At 38.3% G+C, this 19,004-nt stretch overlaps 1 protein-coding gene across 8 annotated transcripts in view; it reads right to left on the reverse strand.

Moving 5' to 3' along the window:
* Positions 1-19,004, reverse strand: part of Hdac9 (histone deacetylase 9) — a 756,932-nt gene that overhangs the window by 365,345 nt on the left and 372,583 nt on the right. For 2 of the 8 annotated variants that reach the window (XM_032907646.1, XM_032907641.1), the window contains exons 3-6: positions 13,651-13,892; positions 9,691-9,832; positions 8,508-8,628; positions 6,146-6,267 (exon numbers count right to left, since the gene is read on the reverse strand). In XM_032907646.1, coding sequence (XP_032763537.1) covers positions 6,146-6,267; positions 8,508-8,628; positions 9,691-9,832; positions 13,651-13,892 — 627 coding nt within the window. Of the gene's footprint in view, positions 1-6,145; positions 6,268-8,501; positions 8,629-9,675; positions 9,842-13,650; positions 13,893-19,004 lie in introns of all 8 variants that reach the window. The other 6 variants (XM_032907644.1, XM_032907639.1, XM_032907645.1 and 3 more) reach the window with 4 other exon arrangements.

The following is a 19,004-nucleotide window of genomic DNA, read 5'->3' on the forward strand; positions in this document are numbered from 1 at the left end:
AAGTATACAAATTTAAAAAGACCTACTTATCACTAACATTGTTATGAATTTTAAAGGATGGATGATTGTTTTTGCTTGTTTTTTGACAAACTTTGATAGGCAAACTGGGCGCTCACTTGCAAAATACAGAAAGTAAACAAAGACATTATACATCTCAACATTACCTCAAAATGGATCATAATCCTAAATGTAAGATATAAGATCATAAAATTTCTCATGACAATATTGATGCTCATGTGTTTAACAAGACTTTATAATACATTATAAAGGCATCGTGCTTGAAACAATATACTGCTAAGTTTAACCCTTGTTAAAAGGGATGATCTGTATACCGAAAGACACCAACCAATGAAAATAATTAGGGCCCACCTTGTGGGGGAAGAATAACCCAGCAGAATGCTTAATTTGGTTCATTTAACTTGAAAGCATCTTCACACAAAATCCTGTAGCTCTGTTAGCAACCACCCAAACTTAGAAGCAAGAAAAATGGCTTTAGCAGGCAAATTGGTACAACAACTGTGGTTCATGAATATGAAGGGATATTATTCATTGATAATATTTGATAAGATTCAAGTCATGAAAAGACATAGAATAAAATTAAATGTATAATGCTATGGTAACTATTCTTGGTTGTCAACTACATATGGAATCAATTAAAATGCATACGGCTGGTCACACCTATGGGGATTTTTTTCTTAATTAAATCTTTGAAGTGGGAAGACTAGCTTCTAATCTGGATCTTTGAGGTAGGAAGATCCACCTTTAATTGGGACAGCACCTTCTGCTTGCAGCCTAGATAAAGGACACAGAAGAAGAAACTCTTCTTTTGAGTGTTTGAGTGCTCTTGCCTTTGCTGACAAGTCTATTCCTTCACTGGCATTAAAGCCTACTTCTTCAGTATTCTGCTGAGACATCCAGTCCCATGGACTTAATGGATACTGGAATCTTGAGCCTTCCATTCATAGGGAGCTATTGTATTAAAAGTACCAAAGCCTGCAGTCATTGAAATACCCCACCTCTAAATATAGAGATTCATTCTATAAGTCCTAATACAAATACCAAAGAAAAGAAGTCATTGTGAAATGGGTGCATCCTATACAAGTCTATCTATATGTCATTAGCGAATTGCACAGAAAATATAAGGATTTATTTGTTCATAATTTTGAATATGAGTGTTTTTTCCTGCAAGTATAATGTTTGACATTTATATGCCTGGTACAGATGGACCTAGAGAATGGCATTAGATCCTCATGGAATAGGATTTTCAGACCATTGTAAACTACTATGTGTTGGTATGATCTGAACCCTCTTTCTTTACAAGAGTACAAGTAAGCCATCTCTCCAGACCAAAGGGGGGAAAAATCAAAAGAATTACTATGTAACTATTTTAAGGTTGGTAGTATGGAAGAATGGGTCAGAAACTGGCTTTTGAAGGCAATGATACAATTCTGTATAAAGCTATAATGACAGATAAATAATTTGCCATCATGTTACCCTGAACTTTCAGGTTAATTACAGACTCTATTAATGATAATGTGGGCAGTGGCTGAAGGGAGGAGAGCTGGCTCAGAGGATAAAGTACTTGCTTGGCAAGTGTGAGGTCTAGAGATTGTATCTTCCACACTGAAGTAAACACCAGATGGGCATGATAGTGTTTCTGTGATACCGACTGTAGTCAGAGATAGGACTTCTTAGCTAGATAAGTGGATTTGAAGAGTTACAGGTTCAGCAAAATTACATTTAAGTAAAGTGAAAAGCAGTGGAATAAGACATGTAATGTCACCCTCTGGCCTCCAGCACCCAGGGGAATGCACACTCACATGTGTGTGCCCACAAACACTGAAGCACAGACATACATGATCATCACCTATACATGCATAGAAAGCTAAGTAGATACTACAAGATATTGATCGGGACCGATATAAGTAAACTGTGTCACTTTCTCAATCTACAAATCAAAGACTATTCTAAAGATTAAAGTTTATTGATCTTTTTTTTAAAAAAGTCAAGTAAAAAAATAAAAGCACAGTGCAGTCAGTTCTCCCTACATTCCAAAGCCTTGAAGTAAGCTTGCTACTTCTCTTAGACCTCATGCCAAGTTCTGAAATGCCATGGAATGTATAAAACTATAGAAGACACTATAGAGAAAGGAAGAAGGAAGGAGTGATCTTAAGAAATTTTAAGGAAATGACTTGTGGTTTGCAATGACTTGAAGAGTTCACCAAGCATCCACAGCCTGACTGCTGCACAGGGAGAAGTGCAAAGCGGTATGTCCCAACCCTGTCTCCTTTCCAGTTTACTTTATGTGCAAAATTCCAATGGCCTTCCACAACCTTAACGTGTTTGGATCCCTTCCATCTTTGAGTCATATTCTGGTACTGCTGACCATTAAAAATGAATGTTTCAGTAGGGCTGGAATAGTCTTATTAGCCAAAGTCAAGCTTTATATGGTTTGTGCACTTTAAGAGGTTAATATTCCCTGCCAGCTTGCTTTGTTCAGAAGTATTAAGTGGAAAGACTATAACATTCAAAGAAATGCAAAGTTCACTGGGTAAGACCTTGATAATATAATGGAGTATTAAACCTCTAGAAAATTTTGTCATAATATTTTATGAAACATATGTGCATACTGGAACAGAGTCCAAATTAAATGGTTTTGAAGGTCAGTTCAAAGTCACCGTGCATGCAAGATCTCTAGGAGAAATATGCACTCTTTTGAAAATACCAAGGCCCAGAATCTCCCTTCTTTACTTTGTTATCAATCCTCCTGTAATATGCGGAGAAAGAGGGGAACTCTAGTTCTACAGTGACAACACTGTTTGCATTCAAAGTGTAACCCAGTGTCCCTATCAACTGACTCTTGTGTTGAAGAACAAAAAGAAAATACTCTAAGCATGGATAAAATACATTAACAATTATGTTATTACCAATTTCAAAGCCAGTTATGCACAGCCATTAATTGCAAGATAAACCAAACCAAAACAAATCCCACCTAAGTCTGCAGAAATAGCTCAGTAGTTAAGAACACTGCCCGCCCTCTCAGAGGAAATGTCTTCAATTCCCAGCACCCAACGGCAGCTCACAACTGTCTGTAACTCCAGTTCCAGGGCATCTGACACCGTCATAAAGACAAATGTGTAGGCAAAACACCAATGCACATAAAAATATTTTTTAGAAAGAAAATAAATAGGCATTTATTAGCTAAACAGATTAGAGAGCCAACTCTGATTCTCCCAATAGCCCAAGACCAAAGAAGCAAAGGTCTACTTTGCATGAGGAAGATCAGACTTCTGCAAGAATATAAGACGTCTACAGCTGGCTGTTCCTCATTTGTCCTATCTGAATGTAGGACTGTCCTGAAAGTTCAGGGACACTCACTGCTTAAGGGCCATCCCTGGTCTACCTTAATCTATTTAAAATCATTAGGACTTTTCTCATTCTTCTTCCAGTTTTATTCTCTAAACCTTAATAGTGCCTACAAGGAACTCAATAAATGGTCAGGATGAAAGCAGTAAAAACGTTGTACCACTGTATGCAGTTCAAAACACAAAATTGGTTAATCTCCCAAGTACTTTTAGGTCTGAGTAGCATCCAAGTGTACAGCAGAAGTAGACAATGTGGCCCTAATGACAAAGACTGACTCTGTCTTAGCATTCCTGGTACTGCTTCTCCCGGATGATTGCTGCCAATATTCTAGCTTCAGCTCAATGTGATGTAACTTTGTAGATAAAAAAGAGCCAGCCTTAAACGAATTCCTCAATTACCATGTCCATTGTATCATGGCAACATTTTATTGCTTACTACTTTCGAATTGACTTTTTAGTCAGTGGATCATAATAAAATGATGAAGTACTTGTCATTAATTGAAATATTATTGAAAACTTACTGTGATCTTCTATAGTGTACAAAGCTAAGCCTTATTTCCTCACAGCTCAATTGGCAACATACCAAATGGGTATATGTCTGAAGAACTTGAAGATTCTGCCTATTTGTAAATACTGAAGAGAATATCTGAGTATTGTTTTAATGGAGAAAACAACTGTAGCTAATTACATCACACTTTTCTTAGTCAGACAATGGTAACGGAAAAAGGAATATTCTGAAATCCTATAGCAATTTCAAAGCATTAACAGCTGCTCAAGAACTTGATAGCTAGAATGTTTGAAAATGTTTGGTTTTGCATATCAGTGGGCTGATACTTTACAAAGACCAGAGTTCCAGAAGAAAATGAACACGTTCCAAATATTGGGCAGCTACAGAAAACATACCATTAGATAGACCATGGCTTTTTAACATGCCTTATACATAGCATAAAGCGGCAGAGAGGACTTCTTGAGTATGTACCCAGGTTCAGATCAGGGTGCCTAACATGTACCCTGAACAAAATTATGTTGTGGATTGGAAATTTTAGTGAAAATAAATTAATAGTTTGTTACTCATTCTTCACAGAGGGAAAAAAACAAACTGTTCTCACAGCCATCTAAAGTACCAGGATCTTAGTACTCATTCGTTTTGGGGGCAGAAAGGAATTTCTTTCTGAATGCTTGGTGGCCCGAGATGCCACTCCTCTCAAGGGCACCATCATCTCTAAGTCAGTCTGGTCTCCTTGGTAATGGATGGTGCTCTTCTGAGTGTGTAACTCATTAGGAGCTTTTTGTCATAAGGAGACTCTCCCTATCTTCTTTCCTTCTCATGACATCTTGGGCTCCCTCATGACAGTTCCTTCCCCAACTACTGCAATGTCATAAAATTCTTGTAAATAGCACCTACACATGCCACTAAGTATTCAGGCTGTAATTATCATACCTTTTTTTTCAACCAGTGTTCATAAACTATAACCCAAGGTTATAAAATGCATAAAGCTATTCTTCTTCTCTTCCCTACTTTTGTCCTAGAGAAATTCACTTACAGGAGAGATGATGTGATCTGTTGATAGCAATGTAAACTTCAGATGCAATACACGGAGCTCAGGCATTCTGCCCTTTGCATTGCTCCTGCTGAAGTTCTTCTACACCCAACTTCCTAGAAACACCCAAGTCTCTGGGCTATCAAAATAAAAAGGTAACGATTGCCCTCTGAAGCTTAAGCACCCTTTCCCTGTATTTGGGACCATATAAACTGAATGAATAGCAATACACTCTTCTTCAGGATTGATTTTATTTTTAAATCTTCATCATGCCACAGGTAAATTATCTGACAGAAACTAGCTATGGCATGTGTTTGTATAGTCTACACCCATCTAAATTACTGCAGATCGCTTGTACAAAGGAATATAATTATTTGAAATCATCACTCTGTGGACTTTACACACAAATTTCAGAGATTTTTTTCCCTAGAGTAAAATAAAATAGATTAACTATCTATGAAAACCTATCTGGACGTTGTTGGATGTAAAACATTTTAGATCTTTTGAAAAGCTACATTTCCTAAAACAGGATGCATACACATCTTATTATCTAGCTATTTTTTAAATCTATTATAGCTGGGGGAGCATACACATTAAAAAATCACGTTAGTGACATTCTAAAGGAACAGAAGACGGGAAAACATATACACACATTAGAGTGATAATACTGTCCATTAAACTGTAAAACACTGTAAATTGTGTATCTTCACAGTGAGATTAACAGGGATATCTACACTAAGGGCTGTCGTCTGGAGAACATTAGTTAAATAACCCAGAGGTAAGACTCGGTTAAACTGAGGTTCACTCCACCAATAATTGCAATGTTAAAATTTTAGAAATATTTTTGGGCAAAATCAAGCTTACTATATATATTTTATGTATGCTTAAAAAGGAAACAAGTAAAGGAGGATATTACAAGCATTTAAAATGAGCAAAAGTTATATTTTCTGAAGAATGTCATGCCCATTTTTCTTTATTCTAACCTCTATTGCTAATCCAGGTATGACGAACTTTTCAATATTCCGATACTTTGATTATATAGCGAATGGACTCATGCAGAAATAAAGGATAATTACCCATCTACCTGCCTTTGTATGTGTAGGCATCATGTGTGCATGTGATGGTGGCATGTTTGGGAGCTCTACCTAAACTCCGAGTTCTTTAATTTTCATCTAGTGGAGAGCAAAACAAAAGGGAGGATGCTATGAGAAAGTAAATGCAGTCCTTGTGTCGACTTACCCGTTTTTCGCAAGGGGAAATCATCCTTGGTATCTTGGGCTCCTGGTAATGTGTATTTGTAGGATGGAGACGTTCCACTGAGGGGTGGAGAGCTTTGATCCAGTGATGTGTGGTGGGCAGCCCTGCGGAAAGCAAAGAGGGTTCATATTGTTGCTACCTTATTGGCATGTGTGACTCAGAAATATTCAGTTTCATTATGCTGCCCAGTGCCTCAGCTGCACTCATGTGCTTCCCCCTTAGTGTATCCAAACCACAGCCTTGTGCATCCAAGTTCACTGCAGCAAAATACGGAATGGTGCAGAAGTCCCAGAAATAGGCACCTTGCACTTGATCACTCAGTCAAGTGGAGAACTTCATTTTGTTAGCAGTAAGGATTGAGATTTCTATCATCTGAAATTACTGTGTAGGAGAGTTCCCCAAAACATTACAAAAGAAAAAGCTACCATTTGGATCCTTTGGAATCGCCACAAAAGAACAACCACAGCAGAAGTGAGGATGGCCAAAGACTTGTTACTGCCAGGTTGCGTAGCCAAGACCAGAGAGATGCTCTTTGCACTAAAAGGACGTCAGTCCCAGAAGCCTCCGTGTCCTGACTCCCGTGGGCATTCCGCATGTGTGGGAAGGAAAGCACATTCTCCTTCGATAGAAAACCAACTCTTAAAAAATATCTTCTCTGCCTTGGAGGAATATATTGAAAAGAAGCAATTGTGCTACTGGAGAAGGCTTTAGAGGACTGAACTCAGATGACCCAGTGTGCACAAATATCACATAATGGAGAAAGTGCCCAGGCCACAGGGCCACTGCCACACTGCTGGTCCATCACAGAATTTTATTCGAGAAATACCTTCTCATCAACTGACTTACTGAAGATCATTTCCCACACTTGTAACTGGTAAAAAGCACCGAAATGTGTCATCATGCCCATTGTATGCAGAGGGAGACTGATCCCTTGAGAATTCAAGGAAATTGCCCAGAGCTACTGTGTCAATTCCTAAAATGAATGATTTTTAGGGCTAGCTGGGCCTATATTCCATGCAAATGAGTAAAGGTCACTACTGACATGGGGCGCCATGTCTAATATACTCAAGGGAACTGCTGAAGAATTCTCCACAGATGAACTATTTCCTAATAGTTGTTTCTCCTTAGAGACTTACGTTATCTTTTCTTTAAATCTGTTAACTCTGAAAGCATTATGAATCAGTCAGATATTATGCAGAGACAATTTTAGGTAACACAATCATGTTTCTTTCAGGTTAATTGGTGATACTGACTGGTTTCTCAGGCTGACTGACACAAAGGACACGATTGTTGAGATGTCTGGAATATTTTGGAGTCTGCCTGTTACCTCAGATTTGGATGAACAGGAGAGAAGTCACCCACAAAACAGACTTGGAAGTAGAGTGACACTTCTGTGAGACTCTTGGCATGCTTCCAAGTTCTATAAAATAATTAGTATTTTATCCTGTCCTTGATACAAGTGATTGAAAAATACATCCACAGAAAAATGTTAAGGTCGTTCAAGAAACACGTTTATGTGAGAGCTGAATCCATTACCCAGTAGGCTACTATCAAATGTGATTTGTATATCTAGTGTTTGATCTGATTATGAGGGGGGGAAACTACAGTATTCCAGTCTCACAGAGAAAAGAATTGCATTTTCTGTAATATGTCTGGTGGACATGGGGAAATGAGACTCCATAGCACCATGCATCTTGTCGTCTGTCCGCATCTCAGAGGCCAAACTCTTATTTCCCTGGTAGAAGGAAGGGAGCTGCAGTGGGCGGGGCTGGAGGCCTTAGCAAAGCCTTCGGTTTGTCTATATCTCTTCCTCTCTCACCTTCATTTCCTTATCTTTTTCTTTTAAAAATTGGAAAAAAATGGGCTGAATTTCTCAAAATAGCTCTGGTTTCCGTTTTATATTAAGCCAAGTGAAACAAAATAAAATCACAATCTGCTAAACGTTTATAGATTCTACACAGGCATCAGATATACTAGATGAGGATTCAAAATGATCTCTGGGTCCACCGGGATTCCAGGAATGTATTCAACAAAGAAGATGGTCCTCCCTGCCCTCAAAGTGATAAATGCTAGGGATAACTGAGCACTGCTCACTCCTATTTACTCTGTAATTTTTTTTTGTTTCCTTGTTTTCCCTTCCCAGCAACTCTGGAAGTAAGAGTTGTTGAGATCCTTTTTGTGAAGGACAAAGCTGATCCTTAGAGATTTCCAGGAACTTGTCAGTTCTTGAACAGCTGAGAAGTGGCAAGCCCAGAATTTTTGCCCAATTCAGCCGGACAGAACCTGTGTGCTCTCTACCCCCCCTGCAAGGATGTAAACAGCCAAACACAGAACATACGTGTACCAGAGCTTGGGATGGCGGCCCACGGAATGATTCTTTCCATTGGTTGGAGTGTCTTTTGTTGCTGATTTACTCAACAGGAATTCTTGAAGCTTCTGCTTAACCTCTGTGCTTGCCACCGCCCCTGAAACACACACACAGGGACACAGACACTGACTGTGAGTTACTTCCTCTCGCCACTCAAGAACGCTCAACAAAGGTCATGAAGAAATATCCCTGGCCTGTGGAGCATGTGGAGCTTTCCTATTAAAAGAAAAAAAAAATCTAAACCGGCTTTAGAAAATGGCAGAAGTCTACATTATAGATTGTCAAAATACCTTCAATAAGTTCTTTGATCGTTTTTATAGGAAGGGAATTCGTCTAACTATCATCAATCCATCTTTAAATTTAAAGAGAAAATTGCTGACAGTTGGGGCTGTACTTAATGGTACACTGCTTGCCTAGTATTCATGAGGCCGTATGTTCAATCCCCAGCACTTACAAAAACAGATGAATAAATGGAAACAAAACACTAGTTTTGAATATTATTTTATCTTTTTAAAATTAGGAATCTCGGGGAATGTTGAAGATAACTACAATACTTTAAAATGATCTTCTAAGTTCCTTGTTAATAAATTCAACATTGTCTTAAAAATTCATTTCAGTATTAAACAAATAAATCGTGTTGGTAATTTCTGTTCAAATCACCAACCACACTTTAAACTTTGCAACGACCTGAGCTTGAACTGCCTGGATAGAGGGCAATCATTTGGATCTGTCTCCCTCTTGTGGACCGTTGTTTTGCAAACATTCTGCCTTTCCAGAGCCTTTCCAGAGTCTAAGTACACCAAAAGGGAACTGAGGCACACTATGATGTTCAGATCAAGGACTGCTTGGGCAGGAAGAAGAAAGAATTGAAAACATGTAGGTATTACTTTGTTACAAAACGGGGAGTCTTAAACACTCGATCATTTTAGTACAATGTTATTTTCAAAGTCCAAAAACCAGGCTGTGTTTGCCAATGCTGTGTTTCTTTCCCGTCAAGCTCTACAGAGCTAACATCAACAGGCACTTTAGTCTACACGTTATTCTTTCAATCAGACAAGGACATTTTTGACAAGTTTATTTCCATTGTTTATCAGGTTCCTTGCGACGGTCAGTTAAAGATTTCGGAAGAGAGTGTGGCTGTTACCCTGGTGCCTCTTACTTTCTCGTCCTCTATCTTTGCCTCTGAGAGGAGGAAGCTGCTGCTCTCTGCGATGCCTCTCTACTTCCTGTTCTTGCCTCTGCTGCTCCAGTTTCTGCTCCTTTTCTAGGAGTTCTTGCTGTTGTTTTATGGCTAGAAGTTCCTGTTGTAACTTGCGAGAAGAGAAAGACATGAGAGTGTGCAATTTCTTTAAGGTTCAAAGTCATCACTCACTGCCCCAAATTGCAATGTTATCAGCTTTTGCAACTTGATAGTATTTAGTTTGTGCTTCAACCACCTTTTTTTTATGATTGAAATATGAAGACAGGAAACTAAAGTCAGGATGGTTTTTTATATCTACAACAAGCAAGCTTTTAAATGATTCCTTTACTTGTGGCTCCCCGTCGACAATTGTTACCAAAAACACCCAGGTGATTTGAATGCTGTTGGCTTGAACTTTTAGTTCCCTTCCCTGTGTGCCTACGAAATGTCGGAATATTCAAAGACAGAGACAGCCCAGGCGTCTATTATACGAAGCCTCTCACGCTATACCTAAACAACAGAAATCATCAGTTCTTTACCCTTAGATACAGTATAAAGCTCGAGCGAATAGAATGGTAAGGTGTGAGAAAATTTGGGGAAAGGCTACCTGAAATGGAACAAACACTGAGACTTTCCCCACCTCACAGAGACTTTCCTTACTAGAGTGAGGTAATCTACATATTCATATATGTCTCTAGAAAATACAGAAGCTTCAGAACTGTCACTAACACGGAAAGTTCAGGATCAGAGATGTGGTTGCAAACTGGACCTCCATGCACTTTCCTTTGGGTTGCTGAATTCTCTGAGTTTACTTCAAACTATGCATAGCAAAATAGGAAGTTGTTATGACACTTTCAAAATATCAGTTACCTTCCAGACCGAGAATATATATAATCTATATCTATGTCTATATCCATACCCTTATCTCTATGTAGTTATCTATCTATTATTTATCTGTCTGCATATATTTGAAGAGAAGCAAATGTAGTCAGTGAAGAACAAAAGACTCTCAAGTCCTACTTAGCCTCTGGCACTGCTGGCTATGAGTTTTGATATGGTACTAACGTTACACAGAACTTTTCATCATTAAAGTAAGACAGACTATAATTTCCCTCAGATCAGAATCATGATTCATAGAACATTTAGTTTTTAGTTTTGAATGATACAATTTCAATTATTACTTTCTACAGCTTAATACTAACTAAAGCATAATTTATCCTTTGAATATGAGGTACCTAAAAGCACCTATTTTATAGCAAATAATAGAACAAAAATTAAAGGATCTTTGGAGTGATGTCGGGACCTGCTTATTTCTTTCGAGCGCCAAGAAGGCAAGGTTTTAGGCCAACTTCAAGAGCCTTACCCAGACTCAAGTGCACGATTAGGAGTACTTCTGTTTAGTCTCCACATTACATCTGAAAATCCTGGTGTTGCGTTTTTATTTAACAACCACTTAATAGATTAATTAACTCTCAAATATCAACTGTTACTTAGGAATTCATAGTTATGTTTAAATTCTGTTTTAGTGTCAATTCTATAGCAACATTTAGACTGGTCAAATTGATTTAATGCTTGATCCAAAGCTTCACTACAATTGAATTATAATTCCTTCTAGGAATGGAAAAGCAAACATATTCGTGACTTATACTCACAATGTTTAGCCAAGATTGTAGAAGTGAACCCTATTTAAAAATTAAAACGAACATAACTTCACAGTGACTGAATGCCTCTGCCAGCTGACGAGGGAAGACAGCACATTTTTGAGTGCCTACATTCTAGTCACCTTTCTATGTGGCTTTGAAAAGCCACCCTGCTTCTCTCTACCTAGTTGACTAGGGGAGAACTGAGAGAATAGAATGGACAGCAACAGGTGCTGATTATGACAAGAGTCAGAGTTCAAAGCTCATGCAGTTAAAGCATGGTGAGCGTGTCTTCCTCACAGAGACAAGCCTAAATGAATGTCAAAAACGCTAACCCTTAGACCTATCCATAAGACAGTAGCAGAGCAAAATAGAAAAGGTAAGGAAGTATGGAACGTCCCAATCTTAAAAGGAACATGTAAACACATGTCCAAGCCCTCATAGAATAGTGCACTACTTAGGAAAGCCATCTTCTTAAAGCTACCGTCTCCCTTCACCAGCTCATCATCCTTGTTCTCTGAAGTGCCTCTTTTCCAACGTTTTCCCAGATGTCACTCAACCTGCCATATGGTTTGGTTTGTGACGTAGAAGCAATTACCTACTCTTAGGTTCTGGGTGAAGTCGATTGATAAATTACTCACCATTGACTTTAGCACTTAAGAAAAGCATCGAATATGAACGAAAAGAAGAAATCTAAAACTGAACAATGCAACTCGCTTATCAGCATGTCCCAATACTCAGGGCAAAGGGCTCGCACACAAAAGAGAATGTCATTGGGATCTTGAAGCACGGTGAAGAATGTAACTCTTACTCATACCTCACTGCTCTGTGAACATGTCTAGAAGGACTGAAGAAAGAGATCTAGACACCAATGCATCTATTACTGTTTCAAGGAACAAACTGAAATAACACTTTGGCATTTATTCAAAAACAAATGTATAAACCAAATGGATGTTACTCATATAAGTATAACCACGAGACGATGATTTATTTGGAGACACACATACAAAACCCTTCAATCATATTTTGAAGCTATGTTATAGAGTAATAATATAAAAGTCACTAGTAAAGGAAAGAGAATATGTTTTTTATTAGGCATCAAGGAGCCTTTTATGCAAATAATATATCTTCCAGAACGAGGGAAATGGGGAAGAAAATAGAACTTTCATCGTCTTAGACATTGTAATTTAGTGCTATAAGTTAGTTATCTATATTAATACCACATTCATGCATTTGTACTTGATATACAAGAGACTAAGTACCTAGAATACATTATAGTAAAGTATGACAGAGTCCATAATTCAATTGATTATCACCTCTAAGTCTTCTTTGAAGGAGTTAACTATAAAATAAAATTTTATTTTATTTTATTTTTTTTTTTTCTGTAAATATTTTTTATTATAAATATTTTGTGCCTTTTAATACAATAAATTCAAATTAAATATCTAGTCTTTTAAACTAAAACACTGTGTACATTTAAAAAAATTAAACACTGGCCCACTTTGCAGCTCGAGTTTTAGATCTTCCACTCGCTAACTCAAAGTTTGCTACCACCCCTTCCAAGTTGTTGGTTACAAAATGTCTCTGCCAATTATTTGAAAAATTACAAATAAACCTACAGAGATATTTTTCCAGTGAATAGTCTGAAGAAGAAGAAAAAGAACAATCTGGCATATATACAATCACCAGATGTCAGTAAAAACTTTGAGCTAATGCTATATTCCCCTGAAATAACAGCCTATAAAAACATTGAAATATTTATGCCATTTTTGCATATAAAACTCCCTTCATCTTTTCTTTGTATTTTTATTTTGATTACACACCCTATGGGATCGTTTCTAGAAGTAAGAATTAGTATTGACCTAGATCGAAAACAAAAGACACAACAGAAGAGGGCTGTCTCTTCACGAGATGAATGTATCCTTCCTGGTAAATCGTGCACACAGATTCTTCAGCCACAAAGCATGGACCTGTCCAGGCTGTGGTTCTTGGTGGTGAGTTCATGGGGCCCAGGGACACACAGGAGAGAGTATACATGAGAATGGGAAGTTCCTGTTGCTATTAGTGTAGTCTGTGAAGGAAAAGGTAAAAATAGCAGAACTCCCCATGAACACAGCAAGGGTATACCAGGTACTTACCCAAGTTTCCAACTAGTATAATCACAATTTCCTTCAAGCCACATATCCAAGTCTTAATCACAGGGAAATTCCCCATCAGTATTCCCATGGGTCAGTCTTATGCCCACATCATGGTGCAGATGCCCTGATTGAGAAGTCAGAGACAAAGACACATTTGCTACCTTGATGTGCTCCTGAAGTTGTGCTTGATGCTGCCTTGTCAAATTCTCGTGCTGCTTCTGAAACTCGGCTATCAGGAGCTGCTTCTGGATTTGCTGCTGCTGTTGGATAAGAAGTAACTCTTGCTGCAGTTGCTTCTCGCGGACGACAGGATCCACCACAGGCATCATCATCCTGAGGTCTGTCCTTAGGTCTAAAGGTGAGATGGGCTCCAGTCCCATAGGAACCTCTGATTTCACGTCCACTGGAGACAAAGGAAGGAAGACAGAGAATGGGATAGAGAGGTTTGGAAATCAGCACACTGATTTGTAAGCATACCAAGAACAAAAAACACTATATTTTGCATAACACATGTAAGCACATGTATAAGGAATGAGTATAATCTCTGCTTTATACTGATGATAAATTGTGTTCTGTTCATCAGTTTTGGTAAAGGGTACCTAGGTTAATTCCCACTCAGTGATATGTTTTCTGCTCTGAATTTTCTACAATCATCTTTTTTTAAACAGGTGGATTCAACTAGTGGTACCAAGAATCATTTGTAAAATGTATTAGACTGGACCATTTAACTAACTCAAGCGAATGAAGTCCAAGAAAACCAAGATGGAGGAAAGATGTCATACAAATAAGGGAACTCTGTCACAAGAATTCGTGGACTTATAAAATGTTTTATACTCTGAGACGGAGGTAAATTCTACCTTCAGTTAAGCGTGCCATGCACTGTATCTGCATCACCGTTACACCTGGGAAAGACATGGGAGAAACTCCATCCAGATTCAAATAATGGGGATTAACCAGAGCAATGGGCCAAGTCCACACATGAAGAAGTGAGAGTAGCCCAGGGCCTAAGTGCTGATGTTTAAATAGCAATCATTTAAATTGTGGAAACCTCATTCTTAAAATAAACTAGAGAGAGAGAGAGAGAGAGAGAGAGAGAGAGAGAGAGAGAGAGAGAGAGAGAGAGAGACAGAGAGAGAGAGAGAGAGAGAGAGAGAGAGAGAGAGAGAGAGAGAGAGAGAGTAAATATTTAATCAAGTCACCAAAGGAAGAAAAGATCTAAAGACCCAAGCATGCCTATGGAAGACAATATTTAAATTGATAAAAATTAAATTAAATAGTATATATGAACTGTCTAGCATAGTTTGAATAGATAAGCATGCCCCCTACTCGAAGAAAGGCCTAAGCATCAAAGCTGTAGGCAGGGTAGTTCTCCACAAGGTGCTTGTTTTTGGCTAGTGTCTACTCTGATTGGTCAGTACCCATGCAGAACTGGTGCTTAAACATTCTGAGGAATGCATCTACCCAGAGGAATCAGAGTGGTCTTAAAATTCAGTCAAACAGGTCAAGTGAAAGACAACAGGTCTTTTGGAAGCTGAGGTTATAGTTCTTCAAAATTAGTGTACAAGTCCTCAGATCTTATACCCAGCATAGACAGAAATAACCAGAAATTTTAATTGCAAAAATATTTAAAATACTTTAACTTTCTGAGTGGGGAGGGAAAAATGGTTCAGTCAGTCAACCATGACACACAAAGGCTGCTGTTTCAACCTCTATTCTAAAGCCAACCCAGTGCTTGCTACAACTCTTCTATTTGCACAAGCCTGAGGATGTAATCTTACCATGCCTTAGCCCCCGCTGTTAAAGAAGAGATGACCATAAGAACAACAATAACTAAAGGCTCAAATGAGAGTAATTACTCGCAGTATGTACAGCATACTGCTAAGTAACTTCTTTTTATTTGGGTTTGTCTTTTCCAATATATAAAAATGGAAATTTTCTGTACAGTAAATAGTTCATCAATACTGATCGGCTAGCATATCAAAAGTATATAAGCAACTATGGTAATAAAATGGCAAGTGATTTCTAGTACCTATTAGAAAAAACAACTCAGCAACTAAGAATCACTCTTATTAGAAAATAACACAAACCATTAAGAAAATGAAACATTACTATGTAGTTACTATCAATCACATATAAGCACATGTATATATGTGCAAGTATATATGCCTATATGCATAATGCCTCATTTTATAAGATAAGAAAAATGACTGAATTATTTATTGCAAATGGTATTTTCAATTGGTATAAAGCTGCCAAAATGAAAATGTAGGTTGATGTCATTATGCAGGTGAGGGCAGGTACAGGATAGAACGAGGTCTGTCACTGGATGAGAAGAGAGAAAAGTTTTAGAGAGGCAGAGGAGGCTGGAGTGCAGAGGAGAGAGCTGAGAGAACATGGAGGTGGATGTTAAGATTACATACTACACATATTACAGTTTGTTATGACTATCCTTAAGGGATGCATGTGTACAGGATTTTGTGTTGTCTAGATGGGCAAATTATATCTTATCAATTGGATCAGAGGATATTGTGTGATGTGCTCTTTCATGTGGTGACGTAATTCAGTTCAAGAGAGTGTATGGTGGCAAGATACACTGGGCCCACCATGGAATTGGGATGTGTATACCTGGCGTGGTGGAAGCCAGACAAGAGAGCTGTCAGTGAGGGTGGGGAGGCCTGACAGGGTGCTGTGTTGGAATGGCTCACAGACAGTGCGTCAGAAAGTAGATGGGGACAGCATAGAGCCACTGAGATAAATTAGCGCTAGTTCTAATGCTCTGCCAGAGCCAGAACTAGTGAGAGAACGTGATCATGAGGGTGCGCGTGGGAACCGGTTCTGACGATTTTTTATTTTTACCGCAACAGGTAAATCTGCAACATGAACCAGGAGATATTAAATATTCTACCATTTGATTCGGGTTTGCCACTTCTAGAAATAAATTAAATAGAGACAATCCTAATGGAGAAAAACGTCAAAGCCATATTATTTTCTGGAGATTGTTGTTATTATCATAGTTATTAAGTAGAAGGAACACCATAATAAAATATGTCATATGCAGTTGTTTAAGAAATGCAGTCAGTGCCTGGGGAGAGGTCAGTCGATAAATATTTGTTTTATAAGCATAAACACCCTAATTCAATCCCCAGAACCTGGTGTTGCACACCTGCAGTCCTAGTACTGGGGAGGTGAAGACAGTTAATTCCTGAGGCTCACTGGCCAGCTAGCCCAGCTTACTTAGTGATTTCCAGGCCAGAGACAGACACTGGGGTACCTGAGGAATGATAAGGTTGTTCTCTGGCCTCTACATGTATGTACATGCATGTACATAAGCAATAGCAGCCATATGAGAATATACCTCCATTTGTGTACACATGCTAAAATGTATGAAATCCCTAAAAATGTTTATGAAAATATTAAAATTCTTAAAAAGCTATAATAAATTGACATTTATACTATGACACCCAAACTGTATGAATCTTTATTGAGCCTCTTACAATATTAGCTATCACTCTGAATGTTGACCCTTAGGACTCTGAAAAAAAATTACAGAAACATCAGCCAACTAAACGTACACAACACAGAGAGAGAGAGAGAGAGAGAGAGAGAGAGAAAGAGAGAGAGAGAGAGAGAGAGAGAGAAAAGGAGGGGAGAGAGGAGAGAGGGGGAGGGACAAAGAGAGATTAAAATCGAATTAGTTCATAAGTTCTGATGAGAAGAAGGCACAGAGAACAGATGGTGGCTGTGTTTTAGATGAGAAGATGAATGATTATCCTTTTCTTCTGTTTTCTATATTTTCTTAAATTGCCAGAAATACTCATTTACTTCTACATGTTCTACTGTACTTAGGTTTGAATACCCTGGATTGGGAATTGTAAGTTTTATTCTATGCAGATTTATGAGCTTTTTCCAGTGCTTAAAGAAAAGCTTCCAGTTACTCTGTTTATGGATGCCAAGACCTCACATGTAAATGCTCATGTGTCAAGGAAGCTGTACTGCGCATATGTATGCATGCAGCCCATGCATGCAGCCTGGTGTCCAGTGTGTAAATAAGAAGTTTGTAGTGTCGACACTGTGTGTAACAGTTTAATGAGGATGGGAAAACGATTAATTAACAAACTGTAGTTTGGCAGACAGCAACTTCTTATGACATTATCCTTATTCAAACAAGGGATTGTGACAAGTTTGAAAACAAATGAAGATGGCCTAAGTAGGTCTCTTAATGGAAAGCGTCAATGCAGAATTTCTTGTCAAGACTGTGGAGTGACGAGAGAGTTTCGATATTAATTAAAGAGTTGCCATGAATCAAGCCTAAAGCATTGCTGTTAACAATAGACTTCATTTCATATTTTAACAGCAACATGGAAATCCGACTAAGCCAGGGTCAGGATTTTACCTTATAAACACAAAGCGTCCCAAGACCTTTAGTTTCCTCTTATTGTTCATAAACTATAAACATCAAACCCTTAAGAATTTTTCAAACAGAAGAATGAGAAAAAAAGATAAGGAATAGAATCCTACAGTACTCTGAAACACTCAAGGCAAACCTCGAAGTGTAATTTGACTTCTTAACCTGCTATCCCAACAGAAATGATTGTGTCTAACTGCTTGCCTTTGTTAAGAGACTAATCACTAAATTGTGAAAAATCACCCTCAACTTATAAAAACTCCCCTTGATTATAAATAATTGCCCAAGACTGAGAAAAAGCGGCGGGCAAGATCCCAGCCTTCCATCCAATTTATTCAGCAGTGATTCACATTCCATTTGTCTGGACTAAATATAGCAGCATTTATACAAGAAATCAATAGCGCTTGCAGAGAGGAAAGCAGAGGCATGAATATTTCATCAAATGTGAGGAGAAATGGCAATCACCAGAGCCGTGGCTCTGGCTGGGTCATCTCTGGCCTGCTGGATTCGCCCCTGCTACTCGGACAACAGCTCATCTCTGCGAATTACTCTTGTATCCCTGCAGTTCTCTATTTTTAGCAGCTACTGCATTGTGGGTGACAAAAGACGTTTCTTATCCCAAAGAGAACGTTAGATTTTTCTGTCATCTTTGCTGATGGGCTAAGGAGCTGCCCAGGCACAGCAGTAGAAGTGTATAATACCAGGGATGAGTTTCAACAAGTGGCGGTCGCCTTTGTACACAGAATGTGTCAGAACAGGACAAAGTGAGTAGCTACTGTATGTTAATCAGAAATTACAAGTTTACAAGGAAAATGTAACCACAGGTTTTAGCAGTGGATAAATAGAACGGCCTCTGTTTACACTGTTTTGGGTTGGTTTGTTTGGGAAGACACACACTTCTTCAAAGGCTGTTCAGAAGCGGTTGTCAATGGCTCCCATGAGAAGGCAGCTGCTGACAAATATTAATATTAGCATTAGTTATCACTGAATTGCATTTGTTTTCTTAACAAAATCCAACACCCAGGACACAAGTGAGAAAGAGGCCAGATAAAACTAACTTTATTTGAACTTCTTTTTCTGAGATTATAAATAAATACTAAGACCTTAGTA

This window comes from Rattus rattus, chromosome 7 (genome assembly GCF_011064425.1).
Source record: "Rattus rattus isolate New Zealand chromosome 7, Rrattus_CSIRO_v1, whole genome shotgun sequence".
Lineage (NCBI taxonomy): Eukaryota > Metazoa > Chordata > Mammalia > Rodentia > Muridae > Rattus > Rattus rattus.